This window comes from Platalea leucorodia (genome assembly GCF_965183815.1).
Source record: "Platalea leucorodia genome assembly, chromosome: 1".
Taxonomy (NCBI): domain Eukaryota; kingdom Metazoa; phylum Chordata; class Aves; order Pelecaniformes; family Threskiornithidae; genus Platalea; species Platalea leucorodia.
The window spans coordinates 96,958,642-96,976,393 of record NC_138823.1 but is presented as its reverse complement, the minus strand read 5'-3'; the positions used below and the strand labels follow the sequence as shown (position 1 = coordinate 96,976,393).

Sequence of the window (17,752 nt, the reverse complement as noted above, 5' to 3'; positions counted from 1 at the left end):
CTACAGCTGATTTTAATAGATAAAGGACTGAGAGCTGAGATTAGCAGCAGGTGATGGCAGTAGCTCATCAACTGCTGAGAGTTACCCATGGGGTGAAGAGGAGGGCATCGTGGGAGGAAATCTATTTTAATACAATTCTTCACCCAGATTTAAAAGAAATACATGAAATTTACCTCACATGCCTCTTCTTTTCTACATCCAGAAAGCACTGATCTATTTTAAAAGCAGTCAGCAGGCATCAGTAGGTTCTTGGGATTAAGAAGCCTTACTGGGAAATAGCAAGCTGCCCTTTTCAGCTCCCCTGCCTGCCTGTGGTTTGGGTGGGGCAAGGTGTTGCAGAGGTGCAACATACCTCTGCTTCAGTTCTCTCACCCATAAAACTCGGTGAAGCTTGTTTCCCACCATTCTGCATATCAGGCACTGCTGTTCATGGGAATAGGCTGAATTCTTCCCTCCACAGTGCTGCTATAAATTCAGACTAATTCTCTTGGCTTCAGTAGGTTTATTTGCTCTTTGTCCTTGTCAAACAATGTAAACTAGTGTTATGCATCTGCCATAAGCACGAGAACTGTCTTGTTGCTGCCTTAGTTAGGAATGTTCTCTATTGTAGCCTAACATCCATTTTAAACCTAGAAGAAATACAATGGCTTTTTTCCTTTATATTTAAGGAAGAGGGATTTAATGAACCACAGGACTGGATATTTTGAAAAGTACATGCACACTCAGCTCTTTTTCTTGGTTAGGAACATGCCGTTGGTATGGAAAAGACCCAGGTAATTGCTTTTGGAAGAGCACGGTCTTCAACAAGAACAGAACAAACTTTCTGCTCAATTGTCTTTGTTTTGCAATACCGAAAGTTTGAAGTAGGCTCATATACATGTTTCACCAGAGCCAAACCTGGTCCCCGTTAGTTGCTCTGCATGGATTAAGTGGTTACCGATGTTTTGAGAATGTTGGGCTAGATAGTTTGTGGGAACACCATCTGTTTCCTTGGACGTGTAAACAAAGAAAATTGCTGGTTTGAAATGCAGGATTATTTAAACTCGGATGACCACAGGCATTCTTAAAAGAGAAGAAGTAAAAGGAAAAAGAATCCTCATGAGGTCTGAAGTTCAGTGACATTTGTTAGGAAGTAAATTCCTAAGTACCAGAGGGGGCTGCTATCCCTGTTCCAGAAGTGGGAGAAGGGGAACTTTTCTTTTGCAGCCACCTCCTTCTGAAGTCCGTCTTCAAGACTAAACTGCCATTAGACATTCAAAACCGTAAAAAAATGGTTCAACAATGCATTGAAAAGGCTGAGCATCTCATTCAGAAGCAGCCAGTTCATTGAATATATTAGTGGGTGAATACTTGAAATCAAAAGTTCTAAAAATATTGGGTTTGGTAGCTTTCACACTTCACCTACCCAGCTACCTCCTTCTTCCCCGTACAGAAGCAGCAGTGCGACCACGTGTCCTGGCTTCCCGTGTGAGGTACTAGTGTCCTGGGGACATGAAAGTCAGAACAAATACTCCACATTTTCACTTTGTCAAATAGCATGGGTATTCTTTTAATTACTGCTACAAAATGTTTGCTCAAGATATGTTTTGGTGATGAGCAGCTTCTGCTCTGAATTGACTAGGAACAAGCAGTCCAGAGGGACATGTAACCTAATGAAAAGTGTTGGAAGGGAAGAGGAGCGGAGGTACAACAGGAAACGTTCTTGTACTCAGTGCAGACCAGATCAGCATTTGTAGGGGATTTTATGATGAAATCACTCAGAACATGTTGTTACTGGATAATAATCCTCCACACAGGAAAATATACCGGAGTCACCAGGAGAAAAAAGTTGTCTTTCATGTTATCAACAAACCTTGGTTGTTGCTGGGTTTCTTAAAGTCGGGAAACATAACCCCCAATTTTAAAAAGGGTAAAAAAGAAGACCCAGGGAAATACAGGCCAGTCAGGCTCACCTCTGTGCCCAACAAGATCATCAAGCAGATCCTCCTGGAAACTATGCTTAGGCACATGTGATTGGTGACAGCCAGCATGGCTTCACTAAGGGCAAATCGTGCCTGACCAATTTGGTGGCCTTCTGCGACAGGGTTACAGCGTTGGTGGATAAGGGAAGAGCAACTGACATCATCTGCTTGGACTTGTGCAAAGCATTTGACACTGTCCCACACGCCATCCTTGTCTCTAAATTTGAGACATGGATTTGACAGATGGACCACTCAGTGGATAAGGAATTGGCTGGATGGTCGCACTCAAAGAGTTGCGGTCAACGGCTCCATGTCCAAGTGGAGACCAGTGACGAGCGGTGTTCCTCAGGGGTCGGTATTGGGACCGGCGCTGTTTAACATCTTTGTTGGCAACATGGACAGTGGGATTGAGTGCACCCTCAGCAGGTTTGCCAACACCACCAAGCTGTGTGGTGCAGTTGACACACTGGAGGGAAGGGATGCCATCCAGAGGGACCATGACAGGCTGGAGAGGTGGGCCCATGCGAATCTCATGAAGTTCAACAAGGCCAAGTTCAAGGTCCTTGCACATGGGTTGGGGCAATCCCAGGCACAAATACAGGCTTGGCAGAGATTGAGAGCAGCCTTGAGGAGAAGGACTTGGGGGTGTTGGTTGATGAGAAGCTCAACATGACCCAGCAATGTGTGCTTGCAGCCCAGAAAGCCAACCATATCCTGGGCTGAATCAAAAGAAGCATGGCCAGGTCGAGGGAGGTGATTCTGCCCCTCTGCTCCACTCTTGTGAGACCCCATGTGGAGTACTGCGTTCAGCACTGGGGCCCCCAACATGGACCTGTTGGAGCAAGTCCAGAGGAGGGCCACGTTGACCAGAGGGATGGAACACCTCTCCGATGAAGACAGGCTGAGAGAGTTGGGGTTGTTCAGCCTGGAGAAGAGACGGTTCCAGGGACACCTTATAGCAGCCTTCCAGTACCTGAAGGGGGCCTACAAGAAAGCTGGAGAGGGACTTTTTACAAGGGTGTGTAGTGATAGGACAAGGGGTAATGACTTTAAACTGAAAGAGGGTAGATTTAGATTGGATATAAGGAAGAAATTCTTCACGACGAGGGTGGTGAGGCACTGGAAGAGGTTGCCCAGAGAAGCTGTGGGTGCCCCCTCCCTGGAAGTGTTCAAGGCCAGGCTGGATGAGGCTTTGAGCCACCTGGTCTAGTGGAAGGTGTCCCTGCCCACGGCAGGGGGGTTGGAACCAGACGATCTTTAAGGACCCTTCCAACCCAAACCATTCTATGATTCTATGATTCTATGATTTTCTGTCTTTTGTATAGCTATTTCAGAAGCCTAAAAAGGAGCAGACATAAAAGCCTCTGATGCATTTTTATTTGGAAAATAAATGCCACCTTAAGTAGAGTGCACTACTAAGCGCAGCCCTGCAGATAGCTCAGGTCTTCTGTCCGCAGTCACCTGCGTAGGCAGGCTGTACTTTTGAATACCCAGAATCAGGCACTTGGTGTTTTAACCTCTCGCTTCCTTTGACAACAGCCGGAAGCACCCAGAACAGGGGTTTGTTTCACGAAATTAAAGGAATGGCCCCGCTTGACCACTACATCGGGTTAGTCAAGTCGGAAAAAAATGAAAGTGTCAAAATGCATGATACAAAAAGTCCTGCAGCACTGAGTGAAACTGGCTTCCTTTATCTGGCCAGTCTAGCTTTAGTGTAGTTATTTAGGATTATATCACAGCACAGTAAATAAAACCAGCAGCCTTGTAGTAGTGTAAGCTTTTCATATAGCATCCGGTATATCAGCCTTTTCTGAAGAATGGGAAGGGTCACCAAGGATGAGGCTCAAGAATAACCGCAGCTGTGTGTTACTCCGGTATGCAGAGTGAGGGAGGATCTCTCTGCAAACACTGGGCACGAGTGCAGCTTCTCTTCCACGTGTGTTCCAGGCTCTATGGTGTGAGGATACCATCTGCTTTGCTACTTGGGCTTCTGTTTTTCAAAAGCAAAATATCGTGTTTACCTATAACAACAAGAGCAAACGGTTTTACTTGTGCATGCCTTATTACCTGTGCTGCTCGGATCAGCTCCCTTTTATATGTTAGAGGCCTGTGACTTTTCTTTGAGTTTGTTCATGGAAATTCATTCTCTGAGCAAGGAGCGAGTAGTGGTGTCAAGGTATCCTGGGTGACTTTAGGCATGAGATGGGTAGGACAGTTATTGCTGAGCCTGTGTAAAGATGCTTCTCTAAACTGCTGTGCAAACCTTGGAGAACTGAGGTGCCATAAAGCTTCTACAGAGATGCTATACATCTCCTCCGCGGGAGGGCTGCGAGGAGCATCACACATCTGAGGCCTGGAGGAGATCTGGTCGAATTTGACTCCTGATCTGCATGTAGGACGGAGTTCAGCCTCCCGAGTAGACCACAACTGAGCAAGGGTTTGTAAAAATTTTAGATCGGGGGACCAGTCTTTTTGGAGCCTGACACAGCCTGACTCCCAGCCTTGGGAGGCTTTACCTTAAAATCAGCGGGCGAAGCAGAGCCGAACTGCAGCGGTGCACCCCACTTCCAGGGCTGGCGTGAGGCCTCTGGTTGCCTGCCATGAACAGTCTGTTGTTTTGGGGTTTTTTGTTTTTTTTTTTCCTCTGGGATGGTCAAGCAGTTTCCCAGCACATTAGCAAGCAGCCTAATGCCACGGTGTTCACAGTAGCAAAAGGGTTCGTGGAGGTGGGCTACCCAGGATACAGCCCTTTGTTTTTACCATGCGTTGTCTGTTCTCCTGGAGGATCATTTTTAAACAGCCAGTGACTCGTTACTGAAGCAACACCGTGGCTGTAATTTTGAAGCCCCTGGAAGGAACCTGTGAATAAACATTGCTTAAAACCAAATCCTTCTGTTCCTGGCTTGGGTGGAAAGCATTGGACTGGCAGCACCCAACTGAAAAAAAAAGGGATGCAAAAAATATATGGCAAACTATGCTAGTCTGATCACGAGCCCTCACTAACAGAAGAAGCACGAGGAAGCGATGTTGATACAAGTTAGAAGTTTCTCAGATAAACAACGTAATCCCAGTATTACATGAGAATGGCCTGGGATGGATAATGTCCGGAGTGATCCATTACGGGAACTTCCAGTAACTTAAGGGAGAACTTTCTTAAAAGTTTTGTCTGTAGATACGTTTTACAATGCAGTAGGTGACTGTGGGAGAGGAACAGTCTCATAAATTCAATATATTTTTAGATTCTTTTTAAAAAACTCTTATGTATGTAAGCTCTATTAACCCCACACCCAATTCAGCAGGAGTTCTGTCATGGGAAGCGAACTGACCCCGCGCTCTGCAGACGGTATCGCTTCCAGTTCCTGGCTTCCCTGTCCTCCGATGCTAATTCAAGGAAAAGCAGCTGCAAAACCCACTGTCTTCCCCCACCTACCAGGCGTGGGTGTTCCTCCCTCACCTAAGGCGTAGCTGGCGCTATCAGGCACGCTGCCTTGGGCTGCTCACTTCGAACCAGACCTGTACTGTAAACTGGTATGGCAGTCACCTCAGGGGGAGAAATCCAGTGATCGTTTCGTGGTACAGGGCCAGAGGTTACACAGCAATATTTGGGCAGCAAGAAGAAAAGCCTGTGTTGTTAACATAGCAGAGAGGAGGTAGCAGGTTAGCATCAGGGACTTTCCCTGCAGACCTCACCTCAGTCAAGCGACACTCACTGTGAAGTCTGGCCAGGATGCTAGGATTCCTTACAGCAAACACTGTTACAGGATCTTTACTGAGCATTTGGCCAGAAACTCTGTTCTACATCTTGCATACATTTCTAAAGATAGTTAAGTAGCTCTGGTATAGAATTCCCCCCAGCTGAGCACAAAGCCACATCTTGTATGAGCGTATGTAATTTGTCATTTTATGCCTTTGGTTTACAGTATTTGTGTTTTTTTGTTAGAGCTAAGTAGCACCAGCAGAGGTTAAGATGTCAGCATTTCCACTATAAACCCATCTCTTTCTGAGGGTTAGGTAACATTTCTTTTATACCACACTATACTGAAATTCTGCCATGCAGATGCTGTGCAAGACGTAAGGCATTTATTTTTCACCAAATTTTATTTGAAGTCATTATGGTAGTTAATGGTTTAGAAAAATGTCAAAAAATGTAAATTCTAAGCTTTTTTTTCAGACACTGTTCTTGCATTATATACTTCAAGAATAGCTTAACATTTCCTGTCTCTTAGCCACTAATATAGACAAACCAAAGGGAGACAACGTAATTGAATGTCCCACTTTGGAAGGTTTAAGCATAGCCTTTCTATGTAAAGAATTTCCAAAGCCACAGCTCACACTCAGTCATCCAGGATTTTGTGCTGTGGAGCACAGTAACACAAGACGTCCTGCTGGAGTAGGTGGGAAATACCTCCACAAGCTAAGGTGGAAGACTCCCAGAGCCTGAACCTAGTATTTTAAGCCTCTGTCAGTAAGTGGGGACGCTTAACACCTCAGTGGGAGGAGCAGAACGTACATAGCTCTGATCTCAGCAAGTGAGCGGTGTAACCATCACATCGTGTGGTCTGTGCTAATGGGCAGTCAATGGGAAGAGGAGACCAAGCTCCCTTAGACCTGCTGGAGAATCTGTGCTCGACAAACAGAAGATACTGTAGCAGTAGCAAGCAGCTGTGTCAGAACTGGTCTGGAACAGAAAGGTGGTGCATTTGTAGCTACTAATAGTAATTTTGCCATGTTCAACTGTCAGAAGTACATGTAGACTTGGGTTACTAACATTGTCACATAAAGCGTGAATGTTACTCTTACTGGTTTGTTTATACCCTGTGCAGTTACAGAGAGAACATGCCCAGATCCTCAAAGACTTATGTTTCCTCTTTTTCTTTTATCCCACAGGTAATAACTCCAGTCAGGTCAGGACAAGGTTATGTTTATGAATTCCCTTCCAAATACCAGAAGGATGCCTACGATATCCCCCCTGTTCGCCCTCTCCAAGGGGTAGGTACCAGTAAAACTGCCAACAGCACTGACAGGGCACAAAAGGTGATGAATTTCTACCAGAAGTTTATGAGCAAACCAAGTTCTCTCATTTCAGAGAGAAAATACGTTTTAATTAGATGCAGTGGCTTATTCACAGAGCGTAGAAGTATTTCAAAGTTGTATTTGATGTTGACTTAAGATTTGGCAGCACACCAAATGCAGAAGTCCCATTTGTTTTCTGTGTTTTGATCAAAGAGTATATATAAACAGAATAAACTTGCTGCCTGGGAACAATTTTTTTTCCTTTGTTGTTGCATAGTTGACAGTAATTCACTCAGTAAGGGTAAAATTATCGCCTAGATGAACAGCTTCTATGCAGGGAATTGTTTCCACCACATATCTACTGCACCATGTCGCTGAACTTGAAATATATCTTTGTTCTGGGAAACACCCTTAGCATTCAATCTCCAAGACCACAGACATCTAGAATGGATGCTTGCAGGACCTGTAACTCAACGACCCTGCATCTCTGCACCACCCTTTGACAGAGCAGCTCCTCTAGGGAACAACACTGAACCCAGTAGTACATAACACAGACTGACACCAAGTGGCTGGAACTGTTGAGAAGTCTGGGTTAAGAGACCTTCAGACAGTGGCCTTAGACCACACGCAGAACCCACTGTAATCTAGGACATGCCACCAAGTGGGACACTTGAAACATCTGACAGCTGTACTTTCTGCTGGTAAGACACCTCACACTGCATCCAATAAAGCAGATAGGCGCTGCTGACAGGGGCAGCCTTAGTTTCAGAGAGTTTCGTGTCTACTAGTACAAGCTTATTCCTCAGTCCCTCTAATCTCTATCAGTAAGAGCGTGATCAGTTCTGGTCACATGAGTATACTGCTCCCCTGTTCACCCCAACAAGTATCTGTAATAGACTGGACTTGATTTAACTCTCGGGATGGAAGTCAGCCATGACTTCGTGCCTCCAGCCTGCCTTCCACACAATTGCCCAGTGAGGACCTAGCAAAGTGCCTTTCCTACTAACTGTCCAAAATACCAGGCAAATCCAAGCAGCTCTCCCATATAAAACAAAGTTGAAGAGCTCTGATCGTCTTCAGGCTGTTTGAGAGGAAACGGAAACCAAAAAAACTCATCTGAGATCAGAGCTTTCCTGAGGTGACTTGTTTCTGTAACCAATTTATTCTTTCTTTAGATATATGACATTCCCCCCACATCGGTTAAGGGGCCTGCACTTCCAGTTCCGATGGGAGAAGCAAAAGGTTTAGGAGTCTATGACATACCGCCTGCCAAAGGGGTAAGTATTATGCTGTTTCCACAAGAACCTGTATTTTCATGTCTGACCAAAGACGTGTTTAAACAAGAGCTCATGTATGATCCTGAAGGAAAAGGACATTCAGTACTTTCACGATTTCTTTAGGTTTTTAAACTGTTAAAACTGGTAAAGTGAAGCAGTGAATCAAAATTATTAAAGTTATGGAGTGGGAATTGATAATTAGACCTACATTATCTTTGTGGCAGCATGCTGCTTTCTTGTATTTTGCTGCTTGTGAGAATTTGCATCAAGATGAATGTTAAAAAGTGAGATATTAAAACTGATGCGCAGTCAAACTCAGGAGAAGTAGCTGACTCCATGAAAGTCAATGGCAGATCTTCCATCCCAGCATTTTATAGGCTATATGGAAGATGTAAAATATTTTGCTATTCTAGCCGAAGATATCATTGTTTGCTTTCTTTGATTCAGGTCTATGCTACACCTCCATCTGCATGCCGAAATGATACAAGCCTGAGGGAAAATTTGCAGGATTTTTCGTCTCCAGTGGGCCACAGTGTAAGACCAGAAGGAGTATATGATATTCCTCCTCCCATCACCAAAGCAACTGGGAAAGAACTTAATAAATTTTCTCCTGAGAGCCTTTTATTGCCAGACGGGGTGCCCCAGAAACAGAACGTTTATGACATCCCTATGAACCATCAAAACCATTTTCTTGGACAGCAAATCGCACCTCAAAAAGATGTTTATGATACCCCAAGGGGAATTGCATTCCCAGGACAACAGACAGGACTGAGTGAAAGTCTCATCCCAGAAGGAAGAGAAGGTATATATGATGTGCCACCACCAGTCCTCCAAGACACTAAAGGCTTACAGGATGTGACTGATGGGATCAATAGGTTGTCTTTCTCCAGCACAGGAAGTACAAGGAGTAACATGTCCACATCTTCAACAACATCAAAAGACTCTTCTTTATCAGCATCAACTGCACAGGACAAAAGACTAATCCTTGATCCAGACACTGCTATAGAGCGGCTTTATCGCCTCCAGCAGATGGTGGAGACAACTGTCAATAACCTTATGGCCTTCATTACAGTAGAGTGGCGGTCTTATGGATATATGGAGAAACACATCAATGAAATTCACACTGCTGTGGATAAGGTAGAGCAGTCACTGTTGGAGTACCTCCAGTTTGCAAAAGGATCGGCAGCGAATGCTTCCTGCCTATCCGAGTTCAGCCTTCTTAACAAAATGAGGAGGGAGGTGCAAAGGCTGGAGGACTCTCACCAGATCCTTACCCAAACCAGTCATGACTTGAACAGCTACAACTGGTCTTTGAATGTTCTAGCTGTCAACAGACTGCAGAACAAGTGTGATGACCTGGATCGGTTTGTTATGGTGGCAAGGACAGTCCCGGATGATGCCAAGCAGCTGACCACTACCATCAGCGTCAATGCAGAGGTGCTCTTCAGACAGGCATTGAGCAGCTCATGTTTCAAAAACATACCAGAGAATATCATGAACACTCCTGACTATGTATATGACAATCCTCATATGCAGCATCATGGAGAAAAAGCACAGAACCACTGCAATTCCCTTTCTCCCCACCTGAGTAGAGGTCAGCACCCCCACAATACCACCAGTGGGGGCTCAGAAAAGAGCTGGATGGATGACTACGATTACGTTCACCTGCAGGTAAGTAAACCCAACATCTTTGGCTGCACAAGGCCAAGTAGTTGTTGTTGATGCTTCTGTTTGCAGGAAGGTAGCAATCAAGATTGTTACACTAATACATGTTCAAGAGTAATTTCACCAGGGCGATACTTGCTTTCAGATAGGACTGTTGCATACATACTAGCAATAGCCTTTTGCTCTGCCACACTATCCTTTTCTTCTCCATACTCTTAGTGGTGCCCTACCAGTGAAAAAGGCCAATACAAATAAGCCTGTTATTTGACCTATGAGTTGTCATTTAGCTCAGGAGCAGTTTTGATTTAACACAGTGTCTTCTTCTATTATGCAAAACAGGGGAAAGAAGAGTTTGAAAGGCAACAGAAGGAGCTGCTGGAAAAAGAAAATATCATCAAGCAGAGCAAAATGGAGCTAGAGCATCATCAGGTATGTTCGCTCAGGTGCAATAATCACATTGAAATGCAGTGTTCCTTGCACGTAAGGAGCACTGGTCAAATAAAACATCATGGCTGTGAGGTGTGCATGAGTACCAGCATACGCAGTTGGAAAATCCCAGGTGCTAGATGGTGAAGACGGCAGGTATTAGGTCTTGGCTAAACAGTAGCTCCAGGTTGGTTTCTTTCCAAGTGGGACTTGTGCCAGTCAGGCTCCACCATTAACGGGTTTATCAATGCAGAGGACAAGGACACGCACTGTAATGCTCCAAATGGGAAATGGTGAGCATCAAGATTTTAGCACCTTCCTCGCCGTGTGCATCTGTGATAGCGATTACTTGTGCCAGAGACAGCTTAAGTATTTACTGCAGAGTAGCTGTTCTGAAGATCAGCATCTCTGCCCCGTTCATTTCCTTGTTGCCACTTAGTAACGGAGTAGAAGCACAGCCACAGCTCTCAGTGTTTGGAATGACATCTCTTGTGGCAGGAATAAGCCTTTGCCTTGAAAATAATTTTCAACCATCTCAATTTAAGAGACTAATTATTTTTTTAATACAATGGACCATTGCAGTGGGCCCAGTGCATACACATAGTGAAAAGCAGTCTCTGTCTCCAGAAGTTTACCACAGAGGAGAAACAGATTTCTGCAACATCTCACAGCGGATCAGTCACAAAGCCAGCTTGAGAACTTGGCTTTCCTGACCTGCAATCCAGTGCCTTAATCACTGGACCACACTGAATATACACGCCACCTGCACATCTGTTCAGTGAACGTCAATACCATTAACTTAAATACTGTGCTTAACATCACTTTAAATGCTAAAAAAAGCAGGTCAGTTAAGATTGAGGACTGTCGCTTTGCCCTCACGTTAATTCTTCAATATGTTGTTGCTGTATCATATGGCAGAAAATTGTACAAGCAACATGGAGGGGAGAGTTAAAGGTTTGTCATCTCGAAATCCCACAGAGATGGCAGCTTTTTAAAGATTGCGTAGGAGTCGTTGCCACTTGGATCCATCTCTCTCACTTGTGATTTCAGAATATTCCAAGTGAGCAACAGTGTGTAAATTCAGAAGGGTTGGGTTTTTTTTTTAAATGCAAATAAAGAATTTTAGATGTTTTTCTCTTCTGAACTCTGTGTATTTGGATTTATGGTAACCAAAGCACTTGACTATCCCTCTCTCTCCAAAATAAAAGATCTTAGAAAACACATATACTAGTTGCTATTTAACATAAGGCCAATGTGGGGTACTCGGGGGTATCGTGAGGCCTAAGGTGAAGTTGTAATACGTAACAACGTCTTACGAGAATATTCTTTGAAGAAGGCCTTTTTATTTGCCTTTCAGATTAATCAGTTTCAGCGTCTGGAGCAAGAGATCACAAAGCCGGTAGAGAACGACATCTCAAAATGGAAGCCGCCTCAAGCTCTCCAGACTGCAAACAGCACCGCCACCTCCCATGACAGCCAGCTGCTTTTATTCTACTCTGACCAATGCGAGACTCACTTCAACTCCCTCCTAAATGCCATCGACGCCTTTTTCAGTTGCGTCAACGCTTCTCAGCCCCCCCGAATCTTCGTGGCTCACAGCAAATTTGTCATTTTGAGCGCTCACAAACTTGTGTTCATTGGGGACATGCTCACAAGGCAAGTGACGACTCAGGACATATGCAACAAAGTGATGAACTCCAGCAATCAGTTGTGTGAACTGCTGAAGAGTGTTGTTCTGGCTACCAAGATGGCTGCCTTGCATTACCCCAGCACAGCAGCCCTACAGAAGATGGTGGACCGAGTAACAGAGCTGTCTCATCACGCACAGTTGTTCAAACTCTCGCTGGTCCAAATGGCGTCCTTATGAAATGCAGTGGAATCCCGTCCACGCACAGCAAAACAGAAAAGCAAAAAAACTGGAGCTATTTTTATGTCAATGTTGTTTGGGGTTTTTTTTGAGATTTTTTTTATGAACTATTTTAAATACATTCTTACGCATTAGAGAATCTAATGAAATCAGGGATCTGGTAGTTTATCTGATTCTGTATTATGTTTCTAATAAGCATTTAGATATGTATGCACTGCATATATGTATATGTCGCTACATTCCCTAAAACTCAATTAAGCACCTTAAAAATCATGCATCGGGTAAGCAGCGCCTATCTTTTGTATATACTGCCTGTTTCTTTTGTGTATTTGTTAACTGGATGCTGCGCTCTTCTTATTTCATTCCATCTTGATTTTGGCACATGGATTTGGTTGTGAAACCTACTTGTAGCAATCCGTGAAGCAAGTGTAATGGTTCTCATAGAACTCCATTCCCTTCTTAGAAATTACTTTCTGTAGGTTAATTCCATGAAATTTAATTCTCCTCTAGACGTTACTTTTTTATGTACGGCATTCGATCATTCCGAGTAGCATATATGCACAACTGCAACAAGCAACGCATCAAGCAACGCATACAGCATTTGTGAGAAAAGCATTTTTAGGCCATGTAAGAAACAGAACCTTCTATGGAGGAAGGCAGAATCATATATATTTAATATCTTGTGGCATTCAAATTTCGCTGTTTCTAATAACTGTACAACATGGGATTTCAAGACGTGGATGGATTCCCAGCAATGTGAATTCATACACGTTTACCTTGTATGACCTTGCATTGGCAATTCATTTAAGAGTCAGGCTCGAAAGCCTTATTGTTCATGGGCTCAGAGTTATCCTGAGAGCATCCCAGGATCCACGGGGCTCATCTTTGAGGCTGCAGATGAGCAATGTCTCAAAATACCAGTCCCTTCCAAAGGGATTAACGTACAAATTGTAATTCATATGGAAAGAAAACAGCTTAATTTGAAATAACAGATATTTAAGCACCTCTATAGCATATACACAATTTAATGAAGAAACAGCACTTATTTTTCTAGGACATATTCTTGGGAATTAGTTCCATCTGTCCCAATTCTGACTTCCATTCAACTACTGGGCTTTTTTTCCAAATCCTGTTGCATATATGCTGGTCCTTCTGCACTACACCGTTGCCAAAAATTACCTCCCGTTTTAATGGGGCCATTCCATCAGTAAGTACACACAATCCCACCCAGTAATTTTCAATTTAGACCCTTGAAAATTGTTAGCAGAGTGGTAGACACCTTTAGAAATCTCACGTATGCTGGCTGCTCCAAAACACACATAAACTTACTTGTCTTTGTTGCCTTTTGTGAACCCCCTAAAAATAAGGCACGGAACACCAGTTGCCTGTGATCCTCAGACTGGAAGCCACGCTTCAAAGTGGGCAATAGCTCAGGTAAATTCCAGGTGATTCTGGTGTTTTTAAAGTAGAAACACTACTGTCCTTGCATAATTCAGGGTAGTCCCGCGTTGATGTGCTCCGAGTGTTTGCATCAGCGAGCCCGTCGCTGGTAAATACACACTCATGAGATTGGTAGCAGCGAGAAAACAGGCACTTGTGCCTAACTTCCCTTCCCAGTTTGCATCTGAACATGTGCCTTACTGAAATGGGATTTGTCGTCTTAGGTAGCAAAACCATTTCAGCAGTGTATGAAATCTTGCAGCCTTAACGTCTTGTCTGAGAGTGAAGCTACCACAGTGCTGCGTCCAGAGTCTGCAGAACGTTCCCGGGAAGGCCAGCGGGAGCCAGCACAACCTCAGCTGCCCCAGAGTCAGCTCTGGGGCTTAGCTCTGGCACAACAGCCAGAAAGGGCGGTTAGCAACCTATAGCCGGTTACCAAAAAGCAATCCACATGAACCTGTTTTGCGCTAGTGTTGTTTGTGATTCTTTTGAATTTCCTTGTCCTTTTTTTTTTCACTGTATATTCAAGAAAAATGAAGAAATATTTTGATGTTCATGGTTTGCACTTTCAAAGGGAGAACCTTTATTGCAAGCCTGTATTAGTTCGTTGTTTTCTAGAGAGTAATTTTAAAATTATTAAATTACTAGCTTTTTTTGTACAAAAAAAGGCAACTCTTGGTCTTATTTTTTCTTGTTTTCTGAGCCATCTAAGCATATTAAAAGGGAATATTGCTGCTTGCTAATACTATCAAAGCCATTCTAAAATGAGGAGTTCACTTTCCATCTTTTCACTGATCAGTGCTTACAGTGTGCAGTGAGAACTTGAGGGTCTAAGAGGCAGGGACAGACAGTTTCTCTGCCTGTCCAGAAGAAGCAGGTGAAGCATTTATCCAACTCAGCTACACAAGGCATCAAGTCCAAAATGCAACCATCAGGGCCTGCAGGGCACCGGGCCACGCTCCTGCCCCGTTCCCGGTGTCCATTCCCGCTGCGTGAGCTGTGTCCCAAACCACCTCCTCACAGCGCAGGCGCTGGTCCTTGAGGCGAACGGGGCGGTTCCTCTCCACACCGTCCCGCGATGAGGTGGGGTGGCAGGACGCGGACGTGACGGTCCACCCATTCTGGCCTGCTCCCCCTCTCCAGCATTTACTGGTGAAGCCACCAGTAAATCCACGCAGGAACTGGAAGAGCGACTTCGTGCAGTGCAGCCATCCTTCCCCCCCCAACCCAACGGTAAGAGCACCCCTCTTCTACTCCATGCCAAGCTGAGCATTATCTGGGTGCGGGTTCCATCCGAAGGAGCCACGTGGCTTTAAGGATCACGGAGTCTTTCCCAAAAGTTACTTTCCCATTTCGCTCTTGCTGAGGCACTGCCCTGCCTCCCATCAAACACCTTGGGCACGCCAGGAGGAGAGAAAAAGGCTGGGACTGGCTCCGCGCTTACGCCCGCTCCCGGCTGCCAACGAAAGGCATCCCTGCTGGGGAGCGCAAGCGCAGCGAAAGCCTCGAGAGCAAAGCGCCTGCTCCGGCTCGTGGTGTCCTCGCGAGGGGACAGCTGGTGGTGCGGGGCTGCTCCCCGAGAGTGCTCCATTTCGTTCCGCTGCTAAATTTAAAAAGGTCAACTGACAGCAAAGGAGGGACTGGACAACCAAAACGGTTCGGAATAGAAACTGGAGCCTCTTCGCTCTCCTCCCTGAGCCGCAGTGTCCCCACGCAGTTGCCAAGAAACCGCTGCTGTTTGGCAACCAAGGCGATGGTCAGCGTGAAATGACTGTCTGATGTCCAGCGTGGAAAAAAAGCAGACTTTTTGCCACTGCCTCACACTAGTGGCAAGTGGAACACACTTGGCTCCTTACTCCAGACATTAAGTAAATACTAATTCATATTAATTAGAAAAAATGCTTCCTTTCTCTTCCAGGATGATGAGCGAGGGAGAAAGAGGAGAGAGAAAAGCCACCCTTGAAACGGGCAGGTTTTAGAGATATTGTCAATTCATACTGATACATGACACGGGACATACTTCATCGCGCCCCATACTGCACAGCCCCCTGCTGCTGCCTCTACCGTTTCTCACAAGCCAGGGCTGCGCAGCTTCTGCGTTTTCATTAGCTGTGCATTACTGCGACCTTGGCAAACCCACGGCCTGCCGTTCCAGCAAAGGCAACACGGGTGAAGGAAACCGAGTTCCCACACCGTCGCCTGATGCTAGATTACACCCCAGCACCTTCACATCCCCCGTAACTTCTAGACCCTAGAGCTTCTGGCACTCTCCGACACGTACATCTGGGCTGCGTTTCAGAAATGTCCCTCCCACATCTACTGCCAGCACTCTTCAGAGTATTGCTATACCGGTAACACCTTCCCGCTGCCCACGAGCTAAGCATCTGTAGCTGTTCTGCTCCAAATCCAGCTTTTCCCTGTTGAACCCCACTTCCAGACTGCCTGCTCCATGGTAATGTGCCTCAGCCTCAATCATAGGGCTTTAGAAACTCATCGGATTTACTCCAAAGGTAGTTCTTCACCCTCCCTTGCCCCTTTCTCCTCTCACAATGTTCATGGCATTAGTCCATAGAATAGAATCATAGAATCGTTAAGGTTGGAAAGGACCTCTGAGATCATCAGGTCCAACCGTTAACCCAACTGCCTGGTCCACCTCTAAACCATGTCCCTAAGCACGACATCCACACGGTTTTTGGATACTTCCAGGGACTGTGATTGCACCGCTTCCCTGGGCAGGCTGTCCCAATGCCTAACCGCTCTCTCCATGAAGAATATTTAGACAGGAACATTCCCGGGGCAAAGACGGGGACTTGCCAGTCTCGGAGGACGACACAAAGCATTCCTCCCACCTCTGAAACATGCCTACTCATTCATCTTAATCTGTTACACTGGCAGTTTCAAAAGCAACATATACACATCACAAATCAACGGAGCCCTTTTTCTGCTAGAAGATTTTTCCATCTCAGAGTTGGACTGTCCAGATAACATGGATTTATTTTTTTTTTTAACCATTTCTTTTTGCTATTTGCACCCAAATTCCACCTAAGACAGCAGCTTTCTCTGTCTGAAGAGCCCTGGATACAGTGGTGTGGTTTTTCAACATCAGAGTTAATCTACAGTTATATCGAGTGCTGCAACGTCCTCCCAGAAGTTCTTCCGACTCAAAGAGGATGTTGAATCCAGGCTTGAGAGTACCTGGATAAAGTGAACGGCAGCAGGAGAAACATCTAATCCAGCCTTGTCATAAACCTGCTGACTTCAGAGAGAGCAGGAGTGACATGACACTTAACCTCCTGGGAGCTAGCATGAGGGCTAGCACAGACTCCTACTAACTCGTACCACCTCAGTTTCCCTCCAATGAACTGCCCAGAGGCAATTTTACTTTGATTAAATTAGAGCCAAATTTGGAGTGCAGTTCACATCGTTAGCAAGGCCTGATCATGCTGGACATGCTGCCAGCCGTTGGAATCACTTAGGAAACACAAGTACATCATTCTCCATTCAAAAACGAAATATTTAGTCTTTGGTGTCCGTGAGTTATGCAGGGCATGAAATAGTCAGTCTGCAGCCTGACTTGGGAGGAGGCACCTTCCCAGGGTATTGCTTTGTGCCTCTGGGGCGCTGCTCTGGGTTCAGAGCAGGGTGCTCTTCATCCCACCACCTTCCAGGTCAGTGGCTAGGACCGCTTAGGGATGGCCTCCCAGAGCAAAGGGCCAGCAAGGACAGTTTCGGGTCAAAACATCAGGGCATGGCTGGGCATGCACACTGCTGGCTGTTGCACAGCCCTCCTCTTCAGCCTTGTAGGGCAGCAGAAAAACAGGAGTTGGCAGCTCCGTGGCAAGAAACAAGGAGACAAAAGCTCCTTGTGCCTCCTGATAAACCCACGTCTCCACAGCGACATGGGCTTGGCTCACAGTTGCTGTGAATTTCTGAGCAGGAGAAGCTGAAACACTGCAAGGGAAAAGCAATCCTGAGCAGAACATGACTTTCCCACCTCTCCTGGGGTTTAATTTGCAAGAGTAACCTCCTCACAGGAGTTTGTGCTTCAGTTCTGTCTTTTCAGCAGACAGTATCAGGCTAGGCTCAACCCAGAATGGATCTGC

General features: G+C 45.4%; 1 protein-coding gene across 1 annotated transcript in view; it reads left to right on the top strand.

Annotated features, from left to right (window-relative positions):
* The window catches only part of NEDD9 (neural precursor cell expressed, developmentally down-regulated 9), a 41,209-nt gene extending 26,977 nt beyond the window's left edge, over positions 1–14,232 (top strand). The window contains exons 3-7 of the mRNA XM_082323369.1: positions 6,849–6,950; positions 8,150–8,251; positions 8,699–9,922; positions 10,256–10,345; positions 11,700–14,232. Of these exons, the coding sequence (XP_082179495.1) occupies positions 6,849–6,950; positions 8,150–8,251; positions 8,699–9,922; positions 10,256–10,345; positions 11,700–12,209 (2,028 nt within the window). The 3' untranslated portion in view covers positions 12,210–14,232. The remainder of the gene's footprint in view (positions 1–6,848; positions 6,951–8,149; positions 8,252–8,698; positions 9,923–10,255; positions 10,346–11,699) is intronic.
* The last annotated feature ends 3,520 nt before the right edge of the window (positions 14,233–17,752 follow it).